This window comes from Bos indicus, chromosome 7, assembly GCF_029378745.1.
Source record: "Bos indicus isolate NIAB-ARS_2022 breed Sahiwal x Tharparkar chromosome 7, NIAB-ARS_B.indTharparkar_mat_pri_1.0, whole genome shotgun sequence".
Lineage (NCBI taxonomy): Eukaryota > Metazoa > Chordata > Mammalia > Artiodactyla > Bovidae > Bos > Bos indicus.
Window position 1 is genome coordinate 14,373,188 of NC_091766.1, and position 25,825 is coordinate 14,399,012.

General features: G+C 49.9%; 1 protein-coding gene across 4 annotated transcripts in view; it reads left to right on the top strand.

The window, feature by feature from the left end:
• LOC109561573 (complement C3-like) overlaps positions 1-17,834 on the top strand; it is a 30,155-nt gene extending 12,321 nt beyond the window's left edge. For all 4 annotated transcript variants that reach the window (XM_070792786.1, XM_070792784.1, XM_019964122.2 and 1 more), the window contains 21 exons: positions 283-489; positions 1,464-1,515; positions 1,689-1,775; positions 1,909-2,112; positions 4,169-4,244; positions 4,462-4,630; positions 7,330-7,425; positions 7,585-7,738; positions 8,739-8,920; positions 9,119-9,277; positions 10,479-10,538; positions 11,686-11,776; positions 13,778-13,823; positions 14,865-14,952; positions 15,235-15,321; positions 15,542-15,647; positions 16,308-16,397; positions 16,678-16,764; positions 16,852-16,941; positions 17,053-17,188; positions 17,609-17,834. In XM_070792786.1, the coding sequence (XP_070648887.1) occupies positions 283-489; positions 1,464-1,515; positions 1,689-1,775; positions 1,909-2,112; positions 4,169-4,244; positions 4,462-4,630; positions 7,330-7,425; positions 7,585-7,738; positions 8,739-8,920; positions 9,119-9,277; positions 10,479-10,538; positions 11,686-11,776; positions 13,778-13,823; positions 14,865-14,952; positions 15,235-15,321; positions 15,542-15,647; positions 16,308-16,397; positions 16,678-16,764; positions 16,852-16,941; positions 17,053-17,188; positions 17,609-17,741 (2,400 nt within the window). In that variant the 3' untranslated portion in view covers positions 17,742-17,834. The remainder of the gene's footprint in view (positions 1-282; positions 490-1,463; positions 1,516-1,688; positions 1,776-1,908; positions 2,113-4,168; positions 4,245-4,461; positions 4,631-7,329; positions 7,426-7,584; positions 7,739-8,738; positions 8,921-9,118; positions 9,278-10,478; positions 10,539-11,685; positions 11,777-13,777; positions 13,824-14,864; positions 14,953-15,234; positions 15,322-15,541; positions 15,648-16,307; positions 16,398-16,677; positions 16,765-16,851; positions 16,942-17,052; positions 17,189-17,608) is intronic.
• The last annotated feature ends 7,991 nt before the right edge of the window (positions 17,835-25,825 follow it).

The following is a 25,825-nucleotide window of genomic DNA, read 5'->3' on the forward strand; positions in this document are numbered from 1 at the left end:
AGTTTAGAGATAATTGCTTCCTGAGGTTACACCGCACCCAAGAGACAGAAGCCTGGCATGCTGCAGTCCATGGGGTCACAAAGAGTTGAACACTTAGAGACTGAACATCAACAACAAGTGAAAGAAGGGGTGTGAACCCAGGCGGGGTCTTTACTCTCAACCACTATGCTACGTTGTCACGTACTCAGGAATCTCAGGATGGAGGCAGGGAGGAGACTGTGACTTTAGGGTCCTGGGCCTCCTCAGGCAATCAAGATCCCCTAACCGTGCCCTCTGCCGCAGGTCCGAGTAGAGTTCCCTCACAAGGAGTCATTATGCAGCGCAGCAAAGCCAGATGCCCCTTCCCGCCAGATAGTGGCCGTGCCCCCCTTCTCCTCCAAGGTGGTGCCCTTCGTGCTCCTTCCACTTGAAATAGGCAAAGTGGATGTGGAGGTCAAGGCCAGAGGCTCTGTGGTCCAGGACCACGTGAGGAAGACACTCCTGGTCCAGGTAATGGGCACTCCCCAGCCCTTCCTGCCCATGTAGACAGTGGGGTGTCTACACTTGGGGCTCCAGGCTGTGTGATCGTGGGAGGGGGTGGTGGTTCCAAGATCAACAAACAGGCAGAAGTGAGGGGCGTGACGATGATTTAAAAGTTCAATCACAAAGCCCCCCACTTTGGGACTTTGGAGTCAGGCTTGGGTTCAAACCTTGTGTCTGCTGTGTGACCTTGGGCAACTTACTTAACTTCTCTGAGCCTCATTTGCAGGAAGAATAATCCTCATAGCCATGAGTGATCAGAGAGCTGTGAACATTACACACAACCAGTGCCTGACCCATCAGTAATAATATTTTATTTACTTGACAAACACGTGTTTAATACTTAGGATATAGCACTTTGAAAATATTAACTCATTGAGCCTTCAGAACAACTCTGTGAGGTAGGAATTATTATCCTCTCCCTTTTATGGATGGGAAAAGTGAGGCACAGGGGGAAGAAGTATTTTGTCCAAAGTCGTGCAGCAAAAGAGCTGGGATTTGAACCTAGTTATCTGGGCTCCAGAGTCTCTGGTCTTTTTTGTTTGTTTGTTTGTTTGGGCTGTGCTGGATCTTTGTTGCTGCTGGTCGGCTTTCTCTAGTTGCAGCAAGTAGGGTTACTCTCTATTTGTGGTGCATGGCCTTCTCATTGTGGTGGCTTCTCCTGGTGCAGAGCACTGGCTCTAGGGTTCAGTGCCAGCACTCTAGGGTCCAGCTCTAGGCTCAGTAGTTGTGGTCCATAGACTTAGTTGCCTCAAAGCATATGGAATTTTCCCAGACCAGGGACTGAACCCATGTCCCCTGCATTAGCAGGAGGAGTCTTAACCATTGGACCACCAGGAAAGACTGAGTCTGCTCTTTATGGCTAAGCAAGACTTCCTCTTACCGTCATTATGAATGTCATTATGACTATTGCTTTTAACCTGCTTCTTCATTGCATCCTACAGGCAGGGGGTCAGATTGAGCAAATATCCCAAAGCTTCCTCCTGAACCCCCAAGGTTTGTGGGGTTTTCATGAGGCTTGTGGGATCCTGGGGCCATGCTCTGGTGTAGGGAAGGTCTGAAATGAGGGGGTCTGGCTAAGTGGGCAGTCTGAGCTTCTCCCAAAGTCTACACACCCTGACCTCCCCAGTCCCAGAGCCCACTCATCACACAAGGCTGTGCCTGCTCAGGTCAGACCAAGACGCAGCTGGTGCCAAAACAAGAATTCTTGAACAAGATCCCCAACACAGAGGCGGACGTGTTTGTCAGCGTCCAAGGTACCTAGGAAACAGAGCTGGCTCCTGTGGGGGGCTGGGGTAGGGGGTGGGGGTGTGTGCCGGCTCCTCCAGAGCCCGCCTGGGCACAGAGTGATGGGGGAGACCTGGTGCTTAGACTCTGCCCACCTGACAGGTGACATCCTTGGCGAGACAATCCTGGGGACCCTGACACCCAGTGAAACATGGCGGCTGCTGAGGATCCCGTCTGGCTGCCCCGAGCAGACGCTGAGCTCCCTGACACCCGTGGTCATACTGACGCGTTACCTGGATTCCACAGGCCAGTGGAACAAGGTTGGGGTGGAGCTCAGGGAGCAGGTGATGAAGAACCTTGCCAGAGGTGAGAGCGGGTCTCCTCCTGGGACCTTGATGAGGGTGTCTGAGTCTCTCAGGCAGAGTGCCAAGGTACCCTTGGAGCTGAAGGAGGCCCCCACTCGACCCTCCCAGACAATAGCATCCAAATTCTGACTCCCAGGGGACTTCCCTGGTGCACCAGTAGTTAAGACTCCACACTTCCAGTGCAGGGGGCATGGGTTGGCTCCTTGATTACAAGTGTGTGTGTGGTGTGCATGCTCAGTCGTTCAGTCATGTCCGACTCTTTTGCAACCCTATGGACTATAGTCTGCCAGCCTCCTCTGTCCATGGGATTCTCCAGACAAGAATACCGGAGTGGGTTGCCACGGCCTCCTCCAGGGGATCTTCCTAACCCAGGGTTCAAAACTGCATCTCTTGCATCTCCTGCCCTGGCAGGCAACTTCTTTACCACTGAGCTACCTGGGAAGCCCTGGATCCCTGGATAGGGAACTAAGATTTTGCATGCCCTGTGGCACAGCCAAAAAATAAAATTCTCAAACTCTGACTTCTCTCCCAGTTGACAGCCTGATTGATACCAAGTTCCCCAGGTGGCCTCCAACTATGACTGACCCCCAGGTTATTCCTTCACCCTGACCCCTCTCCCAGGCTACACGTCTCATAACAGACACCATGATTTACCCTAAAGCAGCAACTTCCCAGGTTATGTTATATTTAGACACTGTCCCAGGCTTTAGCCAGTCAGTTCCACGTCCTGGGCTACATTCCCAGGGAACTCCCAGGTAGAAAACTCCAGAATAATCCCAGGTGGTGGCTTCCTGGTTACACCTGAATGATAACACTTTCCCAAGTTACATCCAAACCCCCCAGGTAACAACCAGAGATACACACCCTGCTTACACCCAGACAGAGACCCTCAAGCATGTCAGGATGGCCAAGTGGTCTAAGGCACCAGACTCAAGTTTCTACTTCCCCAGACAGAAACCCTCAAGTTAGTTTGGACACTTACCCCTCCTCTCCCTGGTTACACTCAGACACCAACCCTCCATCCACATGCTCTGGATGGTGCTCCATCCAGCTAACACCCAGACGCTATCATCCCATGTTAAACCCAAACAGTAAACCTGAACTTCCCTGTGGACCCAGTGGCTAAGACTCTACGCTCCTGATGCAGGGGTCCAGGTTCCATCCCTAGTCAGGGAACTAGATTCTTCATGCCACGATGAAAGATCCTGCTTGCCTACAATAAGGACTGAAGATCCCACATGCTGAGATTAAGACCCAGTGCAGCCAAGTAAATAATTAAACACACACAGACACACACACACACACACACACACACAGACAGGAAACCTCCAGATAACCTTCAAATAATACCCAAGCAGCAATGCTCAGAATCCGACAGAGACTACACCCAGACTACACCCTGGAGTGACCCCTTCTGACTACTACTGACACCTTTAGATTACAGCCAAGAAACAGCCCCCGAGAAAACACCTAGGTCATGGCCCCTCAGGGTTTTCTGCTGGCTCAGTGGTAAAGAATCTGCCTGCAATGCAGGAGATGCTGGTTCATCCCTGGGTCAGGAAGATCCCCTGGGGAAGGGAATGGCAACCCACTCCAGTATTTTTGCCGGGAGAATCCCATGGACGGAGGAGCCTGGCAGGCTGCAGTCCATGGGGTCCCAGAAGTGTCAGACATGACTAAGCGGCTAAATAATAATGGCCCCTCAGAATATGCCCTTTTCTGAGTTTTACCTTCCACGATCCTTGGTAGCAGTAATTCCCCATCACACCCTTCCCCAGAGGACCCAACAGCACTTCCAGTTTATTCCCATATACAACTGTCCCCTGGATCCCACGGTCACACTTGGCCATGACCATCATTTACACCTGGGCCCTTCAGGCCCCTCCGTTCTGCACCTGGACAAGTCACCGCCTCTGGGTTCCATCAATATGCAAAGCACCCCTAAGTCTCACCCACACCCTGCTCCCCAGATTTGGCCTGGTAACTGACCCCTCCCTTGACAACCATACCCAAACACCAACTCTCCCTGTAAATTTCCCATCCACCTATTTCCCCAGGGTACAGCCGGATGTTGACCCACCGGAGTGAAGATGGCAGCTACCACACCAGCAAGGGAAACCCAGGAAGCACCTGGTAAGGATGAGGACACTGGTAGGAGGGGCCAGCCTGGGGCTTGGGGACCCCAGGAGCACCCCCACTGTGGGATCTTGGGGCAGGCAGGCTGTGGGGCCAGTGGTGTTCCAAGTTGCTATGGTGTCTGGCATAGACTTCTCCACAGAGTAGAAGCCCCTCTCCTAGAATGCCTTGGTCAACGTTGCCAGCCATCACCCACCCGTCTCCCTCCCAACAGGCTCACGAGTTACGTATTCCGGGTCTATGCCTTGGCCTACCCCACCATGACAATCAGCGCGCTCAGTCTTGATTCTGTCTGCAACATCGCCAACTGGATCATCACCCACAGACAGCGGACGCATGGGAACTTTGTGGAGGAAAGCCCTGTGGTCATGTGGTCTATGCAGGTACCCACCATCCCCCTAGCTGAGCCGTTCAAATAAAACCCCAGGGCTCTGCATACAGGGAGGGCATGTCAGCCCCCTGGGGTGTTCACAGGTAGAATGAGAATAGGAAAGGGCTGAGGCCCAGCACCCAGCATCACATCTCCCTGCTCTGGACCATCCTGGACTCTATTACAATGTGGGGAGGTAGGGTACATCCAGGACCCATCCCCACCTCAACCCTACTTCAACGAGTTGCCAGTCCTGGCCCACCTTTCTCTGCGTCTGAGTCCTCCCTGTTCCCCCAGTCAATACACCCATCCCTACCAAGTATACCTCCATACCAGCCTCCAGAAACAGCTTTTAAAGTGGGAGGTGTGAAATTCTGGAAGGCTTCATGAGGAGAGGATGGGCTTCCCAGGTGGCTCAGTGATAAAGAATTCACCTGCCAATGCAGGGGATATCAGAGATGTGGATTTCATCCCTGGTTTGGGAAGATCCCCTGGAGGAGGAAATGGTAACCGACTCCAGTATTCTTGCCTCCAGAATCCCATGGACAGAGGAACCTGGTGGGCTACAATTTATGGGGTTGCAAAGAGTCGGACATGACTGAGTGACCAAGTGCATGCACTCTGATATTTATACAGACCTGGGGAGGTTAGGGAACAAGTCCCAGTGGATAACTAAGGCCAGAGTGTTCCAAGCAGAGGAAGCAGCATGTGCAAAGGTCCTGAGGCTGGAATGTGTCCAACATGTTTGAGGAACAGTGAGGAGGCCAGTGTGTCTGGAACAGAGTGAGCAAGGGGAGAGGGGGAGAAGGTGAGAGGAGGGAGGTGGTGGAACAGATTGTGCAGGGCCTTCTGGGCCAAAGGGAGGACTTGAGTTTTTCCCCTGAGTGAAGGTAGGAGCCACAGAAGATTCTGAGCAGAGGATGGATGCAAACTGATCCAAGAGTTCATAGGCTTCATTGGCCACTCTGGGAAGAAGGAGCTGTGGGCTATGTATTAGCTTCCTAAGACGGCCAGAACAAAGCAGTCCAACTAGGTGACTTAAAACAACAGAAATGTATTTATTTTGTCACAGTTCTGGAGACTTAAAGTCCAAGATTAAAGTTTTGGCAGGGCCATGCTCCTTTGGAAGGCTCTGGAGGGTGGGGATCAGCCCTGGGATTTCTTTGGAAGGAATGATGCTAAAGCTGAAACTCCAGTACTTTGGCCACCTCATGCGAAGAGTTGACTCATTGGAAAAGACTCTGATGCTGGGAGGGATTGGAGGCAGGAGGAGAAGGGGACGACAGAGGATGAGATGGCTGGATGGCATCACTGACGCGATGGACATGAGTCTGAGTGAACTCTGGGAGTTGGTGATGGACAGGGAGGTCTGGCATGCTGTGATTCATGGGGTCGCAAAAAGTCGGACATGACTGAGCGACTGAACTGAACTGGAGGGCAGGGATGGGGAGGGGAGAATCCTGCTTTGTCTCTTCAAGCTTAGTGGTTCCTGGCAATCCTTGGCATCCTTTGGTTTGTAGCCTCATCACTCCAATCTCTACATCCAACATCACATGCCTTTCTTCCTTCTGTGTACGCTTTCTTATATGTACACCAGTTATTGGATATTGGGCCCACCCTAACCCAGTAGAACCTGTACTAGTCACTCAGTCGTGTCTGACTCTTTGTGACCTATGGACCACCAGGCTCCTCTGCCATGAAATTCTCCAGGCAAGAATGCTGGAGTGGGTTGCCATTTCCTCCTCCAGGGGATCTTCCCAACCCAGAAATTGAACCCAAGTCTCTTTCATTGCAGGCAGATTCTTTACCGTCTGAGCCACCAAGGGAAGTAGTAGAACCTGTTATTTTCTAAATTTTTTTTAAGTTTTAAATTTTATTTATTTATTTTTGGCTGCACTGGGTCTTCACTGCTGCACATGGACTTTCTCTAGTTGTGGCGAGTGGGGGCTACTCTCTAGTTGCAGTGAGTAGACTTCTCATTGCCGTAGCTTCTCCTGTTGCAAAGCACGAGCTCTAGAGCTCTCAGGCTTCAGTAATTGCAGCACATGGGTTTGGTAGTTGTGGTTCCTGGGCTCTAGAGCACAAGATCAGTAGTTGTGGCACAGGGGCTTAGTTGTTCCACGGCATGTGGGATCTTTCCAGACCAGGGATCGAACACTAGTCTCCTGCATTAGCAAGCAGATTCCTCACCACTGAGTTACCAGGGAAGTCCCAGTATAACCTGTTCTTCACTTAGTGAGTTACATCTACAAAGACCCTATTTCCTAATAAGATCACATTCCAAGGTTCTGGGTGGACAAGATTGGGGGGGAGGGCTGGACATTATTCAACCCAGCACAGGGATTGAGGGTGGAACCCGGGAGACTGGAGAAGAGTTTGAACCTTAAGTTGGTCATTTACTAGCAATGGAGACATGTCTCCAACCCTAAGGTTCATTGTCAAGAAAATGGACCTGCCGCAATAATGTTTTGAGCTAGCTTAGAGAATTTAGCACAGCATCCTCCATGGCCGTCAGCTTTTGTTAGTAAGACAGACCCCACACAGGCAAGTCTCAAGATAGCTCCTCCTCCTCTCCCTGTCTCCACATCTTGCTTTCAACATCATCCAGCCCAGAGCTGAGCACCCAGGAGCTGTTCAAGGTCAGGGAGGAGAGACTGGGGAAGGTGCCTCCAAGATGGTAAAGGGATCATGGGTATGGTTCTGCATTTGCAGGGTGGCTACCATGGCTCTGAGGCAGACATATCACTCACAGCTCTTGTCCTGATCGCCCTGAATGAGGGGAAGGAGTTGTGCAGCCAGAAGATACCGGTAGGCCTCAAAGAGAAGGGAAGGGTCTGCAAGGTGCCCTAACCCCTGCACACAGGATGCTCCCTTGCCATCATGTCCTTCTCAATGCATCCCTCTCTTCTAACTCCCAGACCCCTTCCACCCGTCACCTCCCTCTAGCCTCTTCTCTTGACTTTCTAGAGTTTGGCTGACAGCATGAAGCGTGCCGGTGACTTCCTGGAGAAAAAACTCCCTCATATTCGGACAACTTTTGCCATGGCCATAACCTCCTATGCTCTGGCCCTCATCAGGAGCCCCCGAGCCAATGACTACCTGGACAGCTTTGCCAGCAAGAGTGGGTGTGGGCCACTTTTTAACCAGCTATGTGTTCACCATAGCCATGGAGGCAGAGTGAGGGAGAGTGCATGATCTCAAATCCAGCAAGGTGTGATTCATCATTTACTGAGCACCTATTGTGTGCCAACCCTTGAGCTCAGGCCCTGAGAAACCAAGGTGAACAAGACTGACGTGGCCCCTCCCCTCAAAACTACCACTGTTGTTAGGGGAGGCTGGCAGAAGACAAACAGGTCAATAGAGAATGACAAATTGAGACTGGTGCTGAGGTAGTAACCTACAAGGTGGGTGGGAGCGATGATGATGAGGGGAGGGAAGTATAGACCGCAGAACTGGGAAGGGCCTCTGTGAAAAGGCGACCCCCTCAGCTGAAATGAAAGACGAGAAGGCTCACCTTCATGAGAAGGTTATTCCAAGCAGAGGGGCTGGCTCATGCAAATGCCCTGAAGCGGGCAAGTGCTTGGTATGTTTGAGGCTAGAAAGAAGGTCATTAGACACAGGTAATTGAGAGGGGTCTGCTTCCCATGGTCTTGCCCTATCCCATCCCTGAGGGTCCTTATCTCATCCTCTCCATCCCCCAAGTCAAGAGGAGTGGAGTTAGAGAAACTCACTTGTGGTGGGTCTGGGAAGGATGTGGAGGAGCTCCTTTGAACCTCAGTTTCCTCAACTCTAAATAGTGTCCCTGTCCCCTAGAGTGGTTCTGAAAAATTCAGTGTCCATATGTCTCCTCAGCAAAGGTTTTCACATAAAGTAGGTGCTCAATAAAATAGCCATGAGGGTGACAGAGGATGAGATGGTGGGATGACATCACTGATTCAATGGACATGAACTTGGGCAAACCTCAGGAGGTGGTGGGGGACAGGAAAGCCTGATGTGCTGCAGTCCATGGGGTCGCAAAGAGTCAGACATGACTTGCAGCTGAACAACAATGACACAAGGAGAGGACAGGTTTAGGGAGGTGGTTCCAGATCTACATGACCAGGGGGACACCTATCTTCTAGACAAAACCCACTGGCCAGTGGGTTTGGATGACCTGGACCTAGACGACTCCCTGTACACCATTGAGGCCACAGCCTATGCACTGATGCAGAAATTGGAGCTGGGTCGGCGCAATGAAACGCATGCCATCGCCAACTGGCTATTGAAGAAACGGCAGCTGGGAGGAGGCTTCCAGTCCACCCAGGTGACCAAATGGAAACTAGGGGTGGAGGGGTCAAGGGTGGAGGGTTGGGTTGCTAGCCAAGGTGCTGACACGACTGGCCCTTTGGGTGGAGCTGTCCACGGTGCTGGTACCCACAGGGTTGGGGAGAGGGGTCCCAATGTGCTGTCTCTGGTGCTGATCCAACACACACCCACGCACCCACCCTGTCCCAACACCCAGACCACGGTCGTGGCCATCGAAGCCCTCACCCGCTTTCGCAAGGCTGTCCCCTTCGAAGGTGTCCAGGATCTCCACATCCAGATCAAAAGTTCCAAGAAAGCCTTGCATGTGGAATGGGTCATTGATGAAAAGAATGCCTACCAGCTACGGTCAGCAAAGGTATGGAGCTCAGGGGCAGACAGGAAGTCCACACGGAAGTGGCACTGGAGATGAGGCCAAGAGTCATGTCCCTGACAGTCTCCCTCATCAATAGTATCTAGCCACCATAGGCAACACTGTCAATGTATTGGTTCACTTATTCTTCCTGAGCACCTACTGTGTGCTAAACATTCTCCTGGAGTACATTATGAAGCATCTGTGTTCCCTGCTCTCAATGAACTTACAGTCTAGAAAGAAACTAAGACAATAAATTTAATTCTATATTCTGTTTTAAGCTTCTGAACACAGGGGAAGGAAATAAGTATATAAAGGAAAAAAATAACCTGGGTATGGTAGAAAAGGTAATCTCCATGACCTTACCTCATGGAGGAGGTGATACTTACCTTCAATCACTCAGTTATCTTTACTGGGCACTTACTGTGTGCCAGGCACTGTTCTAGGTTCTGGGAATATGGCCATAAATGAGACAGGAAAAAAAGTCCTTGTCCCTGTAGAATTCTATATTTTAATGAGAACAGACGATAAAGAGATGTGAATAAGTAAGATGCGTAATGTGTTAAGTGATGACAAGTGCTACCTACGGGAAAGAATGAAACAGGGAGAGAGGTAGGAACAAGCAGTTGTCATTTTAAGTAGGTTGGGCAGGGAAGGTCTCACCAAGAAGGTTACACTTGAGCAAAGATCTTAAGGAAAGGGAGGTGTGATCCTTCTGGAGATCTAGGCAGAAGAAACAGCAAGTGCAAAGGTCCTGAGGCCAGAGTGTTGTAAGAATACCAGTGGGATTTAAGCAGGGGTGATGTGATTGGATGTGAATGCATAAGATTTTGCTCAAGCAAATGAGGGAAGAATGTATGAGGGTAACAAGACTAGGTGCAGAGAAGCCAAAGAAAAGAGTCTTGGTGGGGCTTCACACATTTGGAACTTCAGAGACACTGCAAAGTTGATGGTGCGGACAGATCTATATTAGGACTGAGTCAGCAGTTGTAGCTGATCTGTGACAGTGTAGATACCACAAATGCTCAGTCAAGAAGGAAAAGTCAAGCCATCTTCATGGAGAGGGACAGGAGAGTCACTAGACCCCAAGTTAGGGAAATAATTGAGTTCCCAGTGCCCATGGATGCTTCCCTCTTCATCCTCATTGCATGTGAGCCATGTTTTGCTGCTTCCTCTGCCCTCAAATCCTCCTCCCCCTTCATTTCAGTTCTCTGCTGAGGAAGAGCTACAGATCAAAGCCAGCGGCACTGGAAGAGGCACCATCTCGGTAGGTCTTGTGTTCCTTAGCTAGAGCCCAGGGCTCTCTCTGTTCATGGGAAGAGAGGCAAATATAGACTCCAAAACAAGGTTGATATCACCAATAAGCTTAGCTATCATTTAGAGCACAAATATGGGAATCAAGCTAAGGACACCTCAAAAAAACCCTGAGAAGTAGGTAAAAATATGGGCTCCATTTGACAGGTGGAGAAATAAGGTTTTCACTTGCAGTAAGTCAAGAGTTGGGGTAAAGGCCAGAGATACTTGGGGTTTTGGTTTGTTTTGTTTTGTTTAGGCCACACCATGCAGCATGTATGATCTTAGTTCCCCCACCAGGGATGGAACCCACATCCCCTGAAGTGGAAGCACAGAGTCCTAACCACTGGACCCCCAGGGCAGTCTCAAGGGCAAAGATTTTTGGATATTGAGTCCTTGCTACGTTGAGTCCCTGAAAAGATGTCTCTTTCCTTGCCCCACCAAAGGAAGATTCTCCCTCCAGGGTGCCTCCCAAGGCCCAGAGAACAACTGCATCCTTCCCCCAATATCTGGGGGCTCCATTACCTCATCTGACCCTCTGCCCTGTGATCCAGGAGGACAGCCCTCTTGGTCACTGAATTCAAGGTAGCCCGCTCTCATGTGTCAGGCGATGGAGTCACAGTTGAGTCCCTGCCTTTGTTGTGTGACCTCAGGCAAGTCACACTCTGTCTTCAGCTTCAGTCAATTTTAAAATAAATAAAATTAAAAATTCAGTTCCTCAGTGGAACTGGCCACATTTCAAGTGCTTGGTTAGCCACACGTGTGGACTTCCCTGGAAATCCAGTGGTTAAGACTCTGCACTTCCACTGCAAAGGGCATGGGTTCAATCCCTGGTCAGGGAACTAAGATCTTGTATGGCACAACCAAAAATAGCCACATGCGTCCAGTGGCTGCCACATGGAAAGCACAGATAGAGGCTATTTTGCCATCAATGCAGGAAGTTCTACTGCACAGAGGTGGCGTAGACTCCATAGGCTGTTCTGGCCACTGAATGCACTGGATCGAGGAGGAAAGACCTTGCTGTGAATCCCCCATGGAGCAGAGAGCTGGGCAGGCAAGAATTGAAGCAAGGAGGAAAGGAGTATGCGTGAGTGAGCTCTGACCTCTCCCCTGCCCGACAGATCCTGACCGTGTACCACAGGTCCCCAGAGTTCCTGGAGAACACTTGCAAGCAGTATCACCTGAATGTGACTCTAAACGAGAACCAGAAAGGTGAGCCTGGACCCAGAGATGCTCTTCTTCTTTTTTTAAATATAATTGTGTTTATTTATTTATTTTTGGTTGTGCTGGGTCTTCATTGCTGTGCTACGGGCTTGCTCTATTTGCAGCAAGCAGGTTGCGGTGCCCCAGCTTCTCGCTGCGGTGGCTTCTCTTGCTGCAGAGCCCAGGCTCTAGAGCTCAGACTTCAGTAGCTGCAAGTCATGGGTTTAGTTGCTCTGCAACATGTAGAATCTTCCCAGACCAGCGATCGAACTCAAGTCCCCTGCATTGACAAGCAAATTCTTATCCACTGTCATCACCAGAGAAGTCCCTATCTCGTCTTTTTTATTATTTTATTTTAGCTACCATTCAGTAATCACATCTATTGCTTTATTCAGCCACTCAACAAAGAATCTGTGAGCATTTACCATGTGCTTCACTCAGTTTCTCGGCCATGAGAACATAAGCATGAACAAGAAAAACAGCCCTTCTCCTCTGGGAAATCACACTCTAGCAGATTCTAGCAGAATCTGCATTGTAAAATGTAATACGTAGCATAGTAGCAGGTGATGACTAAGTGTCACCTAAAATAAAGTAGGAAGAGGTGCTACAGACTTGAAGGAGGTCCAGGGGAAGCTCTCCCCAGCCTGCTTTCAACTGAGATATGGAAGATGTGAGAGAGTGAGTTGTGGAGGATCTGAGGGAAGAGCACTCCAGGCAGGCAAAACAGCAGGTGCAAAGGCCCCGAGACAAGAATGAGGTCACCTGGCTTGAGTAACAGCAGGGAGGCCAGTGTGGCTACAGAGGAGCAAAGGTGAAAGTCGCTCAGTTGTGTCCGACTCTTTGTGACTCCATGAACTGTAGCCCGCCAGGCTCCTCTGTGCATGGGATTCTCCAGGCAAGAACACTGGAGTGGGTAGCCATTCCCTTCTCCAGGGGATCTTCCTGACCCAGGGATCAACCCCAGCTCTCTTGCATTACGGGCAGATTCTTAACTGTCTGAACCACCAGAGAAGCCCCCAGAGAAGGAAGGGGTAGTTTTAGGTGGAAGAGTCGGAGAGATGATGAGGCAGGGACTTGCAGACCATGGTGAGGACTTTGGGTTTGGCTTGGAGGGAAGTAGGAGCCAGAGAGGGTTCTGAGCAGAGGAGGGACGTGATATACAACAGGCTTGCACAGGCTCCTTCTGGGGGGAACAGACTATAGAGGGCACAGGCGGGAGTTGGGACAACAAGGAGGGAGCAACTGCGCTGTTCCTGCAGGAGGTGATGGACTGGACCAGGGAAGGGGTGTTGGAGATGATCAGAAATGAACTTGCCTGATGGTCCAGTGGTTAAAACTGCACTTTCAATGCAGGGGGTATGGGTTCAATCCCTGGTCAGGAAACTAAGATCCCACATGTCATATGGTGTGGCCAAAAAATAAAATTTTTAAAAGAGGAAGAAATGGATTCTAGAATTTCCAGTCCTGAGTACGAAGAAGGAAGAGCCAAGGCTCTGCCACTGGGAACTCACTGTCAGAGTAGTGGGGGAAAACAAGCCTCACCAGTCCCAAGACTTTTGGGGACTAAAAGTAACCAAGAGGGGACTTCCCTGGTGGTCCAGTGGTTAAGACTCCATGCCCAAATGCACAGAGCATTTGTTCAATCCCTGGTCAAGGGACTAAGATCCCACACACTGTGCAGTCAACAAATAAATAAATGAAAATAAAAGTGACCAGGACTTTGGTTGGTGTCATATTTCTTAATAGTAGTAGTAAAATGATAGTAATAATAACTCACCATTAGAAAGCCCTGATCCAGCACTATATTAAATGCTTTACTTGTATTTACTCACTTAAAAGTAACCAACTTGATTGGGAATATCATGATCCCCTTTTCCAGATTAAGAAACCAAAGCACAGAGAGGTTAAACAACTTGCTCAAAGTCACACAGCAGAGCCAGGATTTGAGCCCAGGAAGCCAGCTCCAGAGACTATGTTACCAGCCTCTAAATTCCTGCTTTCTTTCTGCAGAGAATAAAAAGGGGGAAGCAACCTTTCAGCTCCGGATGGAAACAAGGTCAGAGAACAGATCTTCACCTAGGCAGGAGGAATGATGCACCTCCTGGAGTCCAGAGTCCTTAGCAGCTCTCCCTGTGTACTGAGTGGAGGCTGGGAACCAGCCAAACCCACCTCTCCATGCCTGCTCCATCATCGCTACCTCTTATCCTGCCCTCCCCTGCTTGTCTACCATCCCACTGCCCCAATCCTGTCCTCCATCCTGCCATGTCCAGAATGGCAGGCTCCTGAATGGTGGACATGCACCATGACCCAGATGCCCAGAGCCTGCTCCAAGCGTGGTGGCTCTCCCCTGGCTTCATTTTCTCCAGACATTCCAGCTCCCATTCCAGTCTGGCTCTGTCTCCCAAATACCCGTGCCCAAGTCTAGGTAACAAAACATGTACTGAGTGCTTCCTGGGTGTCAGGCTCTGTTCTAGGAGCTACGGAGACAGTTGTGAGCAAGACAGCTCCTCCCTGCCTGCTGAAGCCCACAGCCTCTCAGGAGAGATAAACAATAACTGAATAATCACCCAAAATCAATGCAAAATGACCACTGTGATTAAATGTGGTGAAGGAGAGGTCCACAGAGCCGCGGGAGGGCAAATTAGAGAATTATCAGTTGTGAGGGCTGAGGAAGGCTTCTGGGCGGGGGTGGGGGGCATGGTTGGTGAAGGGATGCATCAGGTGAGATTGCAAAGATGAAAGGGTTTTTCAGGGCAAAGAGGGAGGAAGGAGAATTCTAGGCTGAGAGAACAGCATGAGCCAAGGTCCAGTGGCAGGAGAGAGACCAACACTTCAGAGCAATCAAATTGGAGGCTGGAGTGGGAGGAAGTGAACTGGAAGGATGAGACCAGGCATTTTGTAAAGCAAGGAGGGTAAACCAGGAGGCAATGTATCAGATTTCTGTTTGCTAAAGCTATATGCTGTCTGGGGGCAGAAGAGTGACAGGGAGTCACAGGAGGAGGTTACTGCCCTTGTCCAGGCAAGAGGTGACAGCAATGGGAGTGTGGGGGAGGGGCAAGAGGACAGTGGGAAGAGACTCGCTCTGTGAAATCCCCAGGTTCCAGGGTCATCGAGATGCCACAATGACCATCATGGAGATCTCCCTGCTCACTGGCTTCTACCCCAACCAGGATGACCTCAAACAGGTAATGAGCAGGGCGGGGATGTCCTGGAAACCTCCCACACCCCCCAAGTGGGTGCAGAGCGCCTGTCTGTGGGTCAAGGCCCCCAGGTTAATGCCCCCACGGTCTGTGCCCCAAGGTCAGTGGCCATGGTCAACTTTAGCTTAACCTCTGCCCTGATTGTGCCTCAGTTTCCCCAACACTGGAGCTTATTGGACAAAGGTTGGGACCTCTAAGAGTGGAGCTCTCAGGGCTGGGTGCCTCTGTGGATCTCTGCCAACTGGCAGGTCTCACCTTCTGCCCCAGCTCACGAGCGAGGTGGAGAGGTACGCCTTCCAGTACGAGACCAAGATGAACTCCAGTGACAGCACCGTTGTCCTCTACCTGGAGAAGGTAAGGCAAGCCAGGTGTCCTCTGCCAGGGCTGTGCGGGCCGCAGGGTAGGCCAAGAAACGACGGTCAGCACCCTGGTCAGTGATGCTGGAGAGTCATGCCCTGAGGTCGGCTCTTCAGTATTCAAGACCACGTGGTCAGTGGTCATGACCAAGGCCCTGTAATCGGTATCCCCGTGCTCGGTGGCCCTGCGTGCCTCAGACAGTACGCCCCTCCTCCAGCTCTCCCACAAAGAAGACACCGTGCTCGGCTTCCGGGTCCACAGGATGCTGAAGGCCGAGTTCCTGCAGGCTGCCCAGGTCACAGTCTACGACTACTACGAGCCTTGTGAGCAGGGCCTGGGAATGGAGGGGATCCTCAGAGCGTACAAGGCCTGAGAAGGATAGGGTCAGAAAACAAAACAGAAGGGTGAGGCGCACGGAGCCAAAAAACGAAATGGGGCGTGGCAGAGAGGGTCTTCTTTGGCTCCGTGGGAGGGCTGGCCAGAGGGAAGGAACTTAAGGGGCGTGGTGCTGAGGGGCGTGTCCTTCGTTGGTGGTTAAAGGGGCGGGGAGGTGGGGCAGTAGGTTGCCTGGAAGAGGGTGTGGCCGAGCGGAGAAGGGACTGGGCGTGGCCTGCTGGGTCAGGATGGGCAAAAAGCAGGCAGGGTCTTCAAAGAGGAGGGACTTGTTAAGGGCGTGGCTGCGCACCCAGGTGCCCGCTAGTGGTAAAGAACCCTCCTGCGACTTCAGGAGACGTTAAGAGACGTGGGTTCGATCCCTGGGTCGGGAAGATTCCCAACCCACTCCAGTATTCTCACCTGGAGAATCCCATGGACAGAGGAGACGTGGGCTACAGCCCAAGGGGTCGCAAAAAGTCGAACACGGCTGAAGCGTGAAGAATGTTAAAATGATAGGCAGGGGCCTTCTGGGGGCGGGGCCAGACCGGCACCCAGCCCTCCAGGACCAGAGGCCCAAGCCAACCCGACTTACTCGCCCCCTCTCGCAGCCCGAAGGTGCACTTCCTTCTACAACCTGCCCACAGAGCACGCTTCCCTGCGGAAGATCTGCGACAAAGACGTGTGCAGATGCGCGGAGGGTGAGGCCATGGAGACGGAGGGCTGAGGTTGCCAGGCTAGGGATTCAAGAGCTTTTTATCACCTCCTGGGTGCCTTCTGGGTTGAGTTTAGACCGCGAGAGGGAGAGAGAGAGAGAGAAAGACAAAAAGAGACAGAGGAGGAGAGAGCACACTACAGACCAGAAAGGCCAGACCCGTCCCTCCCCCGGGGGTTGAGCCTGGGGCCGGATGGGGGTCAGAGTGGAGGAGGGCCCCACTCCTAGCGCAGCCAGAGCACCCTCCCCCTCCCCCAACCTTCCAGAGCAGTGCCCATCCCCAAAGAAGGACAGTAACCACCTGAGTCAGGAGGAGCTCCAGACAGCAGCCTGTGAGGCTGGAGTGGACTTTGGTGAGTGTGGGGCTTGGCAGGGGGGGTAGGGGGCAGACACCTGCAGACTGGACAGCAACACGACACACCCTTGGCCCCCTTCCCCAGTGTACAAGGCCAGTCTGGAGTCTGTGGAGACCTCTGACTCCAACCCCTACATCTACTACAACATGAAGCTCCAAGCCATCATCAAGAGTGGTATGTCCAAGGTGGCAGAGGAGATGGTGTGGGAGCCTACACCGGGGGTCCCAAAGTGGGGGCAAGCCAGGCCCATGCAGGTGAACACGCACTGGCTCTCATCTCCTTCAGGCACGGACTCTGCCAAACCCCTCGCCGTAAAGAAATTCGTCACTCACACCACCTGCCAAGACTCCCTGGGACTGCAGGAACACGAAACATACCTCATAATGGGCCAGATTTCAGACCTGTGGAGAGTCAAGTCTGAGTGCGTGGCTGGGGGGCTCCTGCTACCCTGGGGACTCAGGCCTGGGCCCCTTTCCCTACCCCAGGCCAGTCCTTGGTGTCAAAATTTCTACTGCACCCGTCAACAGGAGTCTTGGGTTTCAGGGCTACCCTGAATGAAGGTGTAGGCTGTGTACTGCACAGCTCCTGGCAACACTGTTCATTAGGGGATGGTGGTTTTCCAACAGAGGGCAGGAAAGAGTCAGAGCAAAGGGAAGCTTTTCTAATCCCCAGTAGTATGGGCTGGGGTGGGGCTGGGAGACAGCGAGACAGCCCTGTGGAGGACATTATAGGTTGTGGTTCTGGGACTCCGTCAAGCAGGGCAGAGGGGCAAATCAGAAAGGTCTCCACACTCCCAAAGCAGCAGGCTCTCCTTACTGTCCTTGCCTCCTCTCACCCACAGATACATCCATGTCCTGGGCAAGGAGACGTTTCTCATGCACTGGCCAGCGAATGGGACAGTGGGCAAGAAGGAATTGCTGGACCAACTGGCAGGGTTTTCAGACTATATGCACACCCATGGCTGCGAGTCCTGAGACCCTAAGGGTTTCTGCTGCTCACAGGAGGGTGTCTCCAAGCACACCTGAACCCCTGGGCTTAACCTCAAATAAAAAGCATAGAATATTGTACCCAAACTCCAGACATGTGTTCCTGACCCGGAGAATTAAGCAAGGACCCCACGGAACCCGCTCTATCATTAACCTGCCTCCTCTTTCTCACTCCTATTCCATTCCAGTCACACTGGCCTTCTTTGTGACTTTCCAACACCCAAGTTGATTCCCACCACAGGGCCTTTGCACAGGGCCCTGTCCCCTCCGTCAGGTACACCCTTCCTCCAGATTTCTTTATGGGTTGAACACTTACCTTATTTGCAATCTGGCAGAGGAAGTTGTTTGCTTTGGTTGTTTAATTTAATTAGTTAATTTATGGCTGTGCTGGGTCTTCGTTGCTTCATGCAGGCTTTCTCTAGTTGCAGACAGCAGGGGCTACTCATTGCTGTGGCTTCTCTTGTTGCAGAGCACGGGCTCATGGGCTTCAATAGTTGTGGCGCATGGGCTTAGTTGCTCCGCGGCATTTGGGATCTTCCAGGACTAGGGATTGAACCTGTGTCCCCTGCATTGACAGGCAGATTCTTAACCACTGGGCCACCAGGAAAATCTCTGGACTCTGTTTTAATGTCACTTCCTCAAAGATATGTGCTTTAATAACATATCTAAAATAGACCCCCTCCCTTGAGACTTCCCTAGTGGTCCAGTGGTTAAGAATCTGCCTCCCAATGCAGGAGATGTAAGTTCAATCCCTGGTCAGGGAACTAAGATCCCACACGAGAGAGAGTGAGAGTGTTAGTCGCTAAGCCGTGTCTGACTCTTTGTGACCCCATGGACTGTAGCCAGCCAGGCTCCATTGTCCATGAAATTCTCCAGGCAAGGCTACTGGAGTGGGTTGCCATTTCCTCCTCCAGGGGATCTTCCTGACCCAGGGATCGAACTTAGGTCTCCTGCACTGCAGGCAGATTTCTTACCATCTCTGCCAGCAGTGATCCCACATGCTGCAGAGCAACTAAGCCCACAAGCCACAAGAGACCCCTTGTGCCATAACTAAGACCTGATGCGGCCAAAAATAAATAAGTAAATATATTTTAATAAACAAGTAAAATAGGCCTCCTCCCATCACTCTCAATAACACTTAAAATACATAGTATGTGACATTTATTAATTTGATTGTTAGCTAATCAGGTATTTCTCCTGCCCCACAATATCAGCTCCTTGAGACCGCATGCCTGTCTGGTTCATTGTGGAATTCCCAGCTCCAGTAGCAGGGGCTGGTATACAGAAGGTGCTCAGGAAATGACTGTTGAATGAATGAATTTAGCATACACTCTGCACTTGGTCTTGATGGAAGCTTTGACCAGGAATCCTAGGAAACTGGAGAATTGAAAAAAGGGGCAGGGTAGGATGACTGAGTTTCATCAGTGTGGCCTGGAATGGGAGTAGGGGACTGGCAAGCCAAGGCAGTAGCCCATGGGGGTCAAGGGACCACCCCCCTCAAGGAGTTCTGGAGGGATTGCAAGTCATGCAGGATGGCTTGAACTCAGTGTCAAGGAGGGGCTGAAAGTGAGGGAGAAAAAGAAAGATGGAGTTTTGAACACCAGGCTAAAGGGTTTGATCATTATGAAGGGCAGTGGGGAGCCATGGAAGGTGTTTGAGCAGGAAGAGGAATTGACCAACTCTGAGGTGGAATGGCCCAGTTGATTGATGGGCAGAAAGTGAGTTGATGGCAAGAAAGCGGAAGAGGAGGCTGGGGGTTGTGGGCCCACTGGATAGCATGGCAGCAGCTACATGAATTGTGTCTAACTGCCGCCACCTCTCCATGGCTGTGTGTGACCTTAACCCAGTTATTCATATCTTTGTGCCTTGGTTTCCTCATCTCTAACCTTATTCCCATCAGAGAGTTACTGTGAGTGTCCAGCGTTCTAAGTATTCAATAAACCTTCATCGGCCTTATTATCAGTGAGCCAGATAAGAGGCCTTGGGGAGGGAGTGAAACTGCTGGAATTCACACAGTCAAAGAAAATCAGATATCAGCAACCCCTGCTCAACCCCCCCTACCCAGGTGAGACTTCCCTGGTGGTCCAATGGCTAAGACTTCACGCTTCCAATTCGGAGGACCCAGGTTTGATACCTGGTCAGAGAATTAGATACTGAATGCTGCGACTAAAAACTGGCACAGCCAAATAAGTAATTTTTTTTTAATTTAGTGGGACTTATCCTGGGACCAGGGCAATGAGGAGTTACCACCCCTTCTTGTATGCTTCCTCTTCCTCTTGTTATTTTTAATAATACATGAAGACCTTCTAGCAAAAAAGATTCCCCAAAAGGCAGACATTAAGGGGGAAAATGTGAGGGTCCCTGTTCCCTCCCCAAAGGAACCAGAACTGTCCATGGCTTGCTTGCATACCCTGTGTTCTATTTCCTGCTGTTTGTGGACACTCTGATGACCACAGGCAAAACTATAACTTAAGGTTTTATTTTCCTATGTATATAAAGACCTCCTCTTTCTAAATCAAACATTTCTTAATGTTTAACTTTTTTCTTTTTAAGAACAAACACACAATTTTTGCAATCAGGAAAAAAAAAAGGCAGAGTCTTTGTTTTTTTCAAGGGGGGCTTTCCACAGATTTGAAATTTCAAACTGTGACATAGAAAGAGATGAAGTCATCTGGCCACCCAAGCTCCCAGAGCTGAGTTACCTCACGCACTTTCCTGAAACTTTTCCTGTGAGCTTTCCGGAATGTGGGATCAATGATTAACTGTGAAGGCTTCTGCTGCCAGGAGCAGACACAAAGCTACCAGGCCCAGGGCTGGAGCACAGAACTGTTTTCCCACAGTTGACACCTTTAGGAAAAGCGATAGAAACCAAGGTGCTTGCACGATCAGTTGCTCAGTTCTGTCCAACTCTTTGCGACCCCATGGACTGTAGCCTGCCAGGCTCCTCTGTCCATGGGATTCTCCAGGCAAGAATACTGGAGTGGGCTGCCATTTCCTCCTCCAGGGGATCTTCCTGACTCAGGGGTCAAACCTGTGCCTCCTGCCTTGGCAGGTGCATTCTTTACCACTGAACCACCTGGGAAGCCCATAAACCAAGGTGGTATGATCATAAAAATAGCTGCATGGTCCTTGAAGGATTACTATGCTTTGTATCCTCTAAATCAACACAATGCCATAAGAATATAATGAAAGTCACATATAATTTTTTGTAAAATATTAAAAAATTTTTTGGCTGCACTGGGTCTTCATTGCTGTTCACAGGCTTTCTCTAGTTGTGGCGAGAGGGGGCTACTCTTTATTGCATTGCCCAGGCTTCTTATTGAGGTGGCTTCTCTTATCACGGAGTAGGGGCTCTAGGCTGTGGGCTTCTGTAGTTGTGGCACACAGGCTTAGCTGCCCCTCCGCATGTGGAGTCTTCCCTGAGCAGGAATCGAATCTGTGTCCCCTGCATTGGCAGGCGGATTCTTAACCACTGGACCACCAGAGGAGCCCCCATACATATAATTTTAAATATTCTAGTCATCGTATTAAAAGACAAAACTAGTGAAATTAATTATAACAATTTTATTTAGCCCAATATATCTAAAATATTATCATGTCAAAATGTAATCAGTACAAAAAGTTAAAAATGTGTCATTTCACATAAATCTTCAAAATCCAACGTGCAATTTGACACTGACAACACGTCTGAATAAGGAGCTACCATATTTCGAGGGCTCAAATGCTACATGTGACCAGTGGCTACCCTATCAGACAGCCCAGTTCTTAATGGTTTATCTATATTAACTCACAGAATCTTTACAAGAACTCTATTCCCATTTTATAGATGTGGAAATTTAGGCTCCGAAATTTAATAGAAGAAACTGCTCAGAGAGCTAGCAATGGACTCAAACCCAGATTGTCTGGTTCCAAGGTGTACCCCCTTGGCCTCTATGCTGCTGCTACTGCTGCTAAGTCGCTTCAGTCGTGTCCGACTCTGTGTGACCCCATAGACGACAGCCCACCAGGCTCTCCTGTCCCTGGGATTCTCCAGGCAAGAACACTGGAGTGGGTTGCCATTTCCTTCTCCAATGCATGAAAGTGAAAAGTGAAAGTGAAGTCACTTAGTCGTGTCTGACTCTTCACGACCCCATGGACTGCAGCCCACCAGGCTCCTCTGTCCATGGGATTTTCCTCAATTCCATCTGGAAGGAGCAATGCACTCAGCTGTCCTGGGTTCAAGTCCTGACTGTGCCACTTACAAGCCAGATCACTGCATGATTTGCTTAATTCCTCTGAAATTTCATATTCTTCATCTGAAAAAGGGCCAGTAGTACCTAAACCAGAAGGCTGAGGAATCACTTGCTAGTCTAAAGCCTGGAGGACACTGCACAGAGAGCCGGCACCCTGCTGACCCCTGGGTACACTCGGGCTCTTTCTACCACTGCGATTTCTCCGTTCACTGAATTCATTTGGGCTGCCCAGCTTTGCACATAACACATTCTTGAAAATGTATTTGAAGCCGATTTTGCACAACTCGAACAATAGATTGCTGTGCTGTCAAGGGCACTCCATTTACAAAGGACTACACAAATTATGAAATTCCAAATTACTTCTCACCTCTTAGGTGTCATTGTCAAAGACAGATTCCCAGGGTCTCGTACATGTTATTTTAAAAAATAATTGGATTTGTCTTATTGTGTATTTTCTTGATTCTCATTACAAAAGTGATGGATACTTATTGCAAATAAAAAAAAATTTTGATACTTCGAGAAATATGTCATATTGAGAGTAAAGGTGGTGTGGGGATCCACATGCAGAAATGCACAGGGATGGGGTGTGTGAGCCAAGGGAGTGTCAGCAAGGCCCCAGCTGTCAAAGCATCAGAATACAGAGGTTGAAAGAGACAATTAAAATAACACACAATATTCTGAAATTTCACACATACATACACACACACACATAATGAACTATGTGGATGAAATTTTTTTCTGAGCCATAAATAATAAAAAACAAATACTGATCAATCATGCTAGAGAAAAAATAAATTATCTTTGTAGTCAATCTGAAGAAAATATTATAAATCATTGTCATATGAAGAGTCGGTTAAAGAGTTTGTTGTTATTTAGCCACTAAGTCATGACTGATTCTTTGTGACCCCATGGACTATAGCCTGCCAGGCTCCTCTGTCCATGAGATTTCCCAGGTAAGAATACTGGAGTGGGTAGCCAGTTCATTCTCCAGGGGATCTTCCTGGCCCAGGGATCAAACCTGAGTTCCCTGAATTGCAGGCAGATTCTTTACCACTATACCATCTGGGAAGCCCTGGTTAAACAGTATATAGCCATAAAATGTAGGGGGACGTTTGGAGAGGCATGCTTGACAGTTAATTAATAAAAACACTTTGTTATTAAAAAAAAATAACACACCATGCTTTAGTAGGTGTTGCAGAGTTGCTCTCTCCAACGATTTTACCAAGGGACACCCTTTCCAACCAACAATATGGAGATTTCCCATACCCAACATCTCCAGTTCTAGGCATTCCCAAATTTCTTCATTTGGTTAAACTGAGGGAGGGACTTAGCCAGTGGTCCAATAGTTAAGATTCTCTGTTTCCGCTGCAGGGGGCACAGGTTCAACCCCTGGTCAGGGAACTAAGATGCTGCGTGCTGCTCATCCTGATCTAATTAATTAAGCTGAGGGAGAAATTCACTAGGTTTTGAAAAGCACACATATCCTCCAATCATGTCCATTTCCTCCACAACTAAATGTACTTTCACTCAGCATGTGCCTCTGAAGGTCAAATCGAAGGTCAAGATTTGGGTATGAGTTTCCCCTCTGTTCACCCTCCACCCTGCTCACTAAAGCCCAGCAAAGGTGGCCTATAGATTCCTGCAATATACCCAGCCCCCTCCCACCTCAGGACCTTTGCACATGCTGCTCTCTCTACCTGCACCTTGTCACGTTGTTGTTATTCAGTTGCTCAGTCGTGTCTGACTCCTTGTGACCCCATGGACTGCAGCACCCCAGGCCTCCCTGTCCTTCACCATCTCCCACAGTTTGCCCAAACTGATGTCCATTGAGTCGGTGATGCCATCCAACCATCTCATCCCCTGTTGCCCCCTTCTCCTCCTGCCTTCAATCTTTCCCAACATCAGGGTCTTTTCCAGTGAATTGGCTTTTCACATCAGGTGGCCAAAGTATTGAAGCTTCAGCTTCAGCATCAGTCCTTCCAATGAGTACTCAGGGTTGATTTCCTTTAGGATTCACTGGTTTGATCTCCTTGCTGCCCAAGGGACTCTCAAGAGTCTTCTCTAGCACCACAGTTCGAAAGCATCAATTTTTCAGCACTCAGCTTTCTTTACTGTCCAACTCTCACATCCATACCTGACTACTGGAAAAGCCATAGCTTTGACTAGACAGACTTTTGTCAGCAAAGTGGTATCTCTGCTTTTTAATATACTGACTAGCTTTCTCACAGCTTTTCTTCCAAAGAGCAAGTGTCTTTTAATTTCACGGCTGCTGTCACCATCTTCAGTGATTTTGGAGCCCAAGAAGTAAAGTTTGTCACTGTTTCCATGTTTTCCCTAGGTAGTTCCTATTCCCTATTTATCCTTTGGAGAGACCCCACCCCCACCCCCAGGAGGTTCTTGTTTTCCCTTTTGTGATAATATTACCCCCTTTATATGATTTCTATCTGGATCAAATGAGATACATAATTCAAAACACTTGACACAGTGTTTCAGAAAGTGTTCACATCATGGGACAACAAAGCTATCTTTATCTGTCCAGACAGACCAAGATGGTTACAGAGCTCAAACTAAACTTTGAGGTAGGCAGCGCCTCCATGTGATCGCTGGGAATCTTTGTTTTTCTGTTCATCATGTTTAGTCGCTAAGTCATGTCAGAGACTTTTGCAACCCCATGGACACTGGCCCGCCAGGCTCCTCTGTCCATGGGATTTCCCGTGCCATTTCCTTCTCCAGGGCATCTTCCCAGCTCAGGGATCAAACTGAGTCTTCTGTACTGGCAGGCGGAAATTGACAAGCCACCAGGGAAGCCCTCTGTTCATCTATAAATGCCCAAATTCAGTACTCACAGGCTGTATCTCTGTCCCTCCAGACTGCTCTCGCCCTCGCCTCCTGCTCTGCGCCCTGACAGGCTGACTGCCTGACCGGCTCCCTTTCCTTCCTTACCTTCTGGCGCTGGAAGTGAGAGACTCCAGTAGGAGATGGGGAGGGAGGAGGGGAGAGAGGACAGGGTCTTTATCCTTCTTCCTAAACACAGGCTGGATCTGGCAACTCAATTTTATCACACAGGATGTGGCGGCTGAAGTGATGCTCTGGGACTTTGAAGGCTAGGTCATGAAACGATACAACTTCCACCTGGCTTTCCTTCTCTTGGGTTGCCTGCCCTGGCGAGGCCAGCTGCCAGGTTGGGCGTATCAAACTCAAGTCAACCTAGGTAGTGAGGAACTGAGGCATCCCGCCAACAACCAGCACTCACCTGCCAGTCACATGTGAGTGAGCCTCCTCGGAAGCAAGAGCCTTCAGCCCCAAACCTTCGGAGGAATGCAGCCCCAGTCAACATGTCGACTACAACCTTATGGAGACTCTGAGCCAGAAAGCCTACTAAAGCCGTCCCTGGATTCCTGACCCACAAAAACTGTGTGAGCTAATAAGTGTTTCTTGTTTTAAGTCACTACGTGTGTGCGTGCTAAGTCACTTCAGTCATGTCCAACTCTGTCACCCCATGTCAGTCCATGTCACCCCAGGTCACCCCATGTCAGTCCATGAGGATTCTCCAGGCAGGAATACTGGAGTGGGTTGCCATGCCCTCTTCCAAGGGATCTTCCTAACCCAGGGATTGAACTCCCATCTCCTGCATTGGCAGGCGGGTTCTTTACCACTAGCGCCACCTGGGAAGCCCTTAAGCCATTACATTTGGGAAGATAATTTGTTGCACAGCAACAGAGAACTACACCTGGTAAGAAGAGTCCCGAGTTCCCATTCTTCCTGGAACCCTCTTCCTCTACATCCTTCAGGTCTCCACTCAGATGTTACTTCTCATCTTCCCTAAGCTCTCTTTATCCA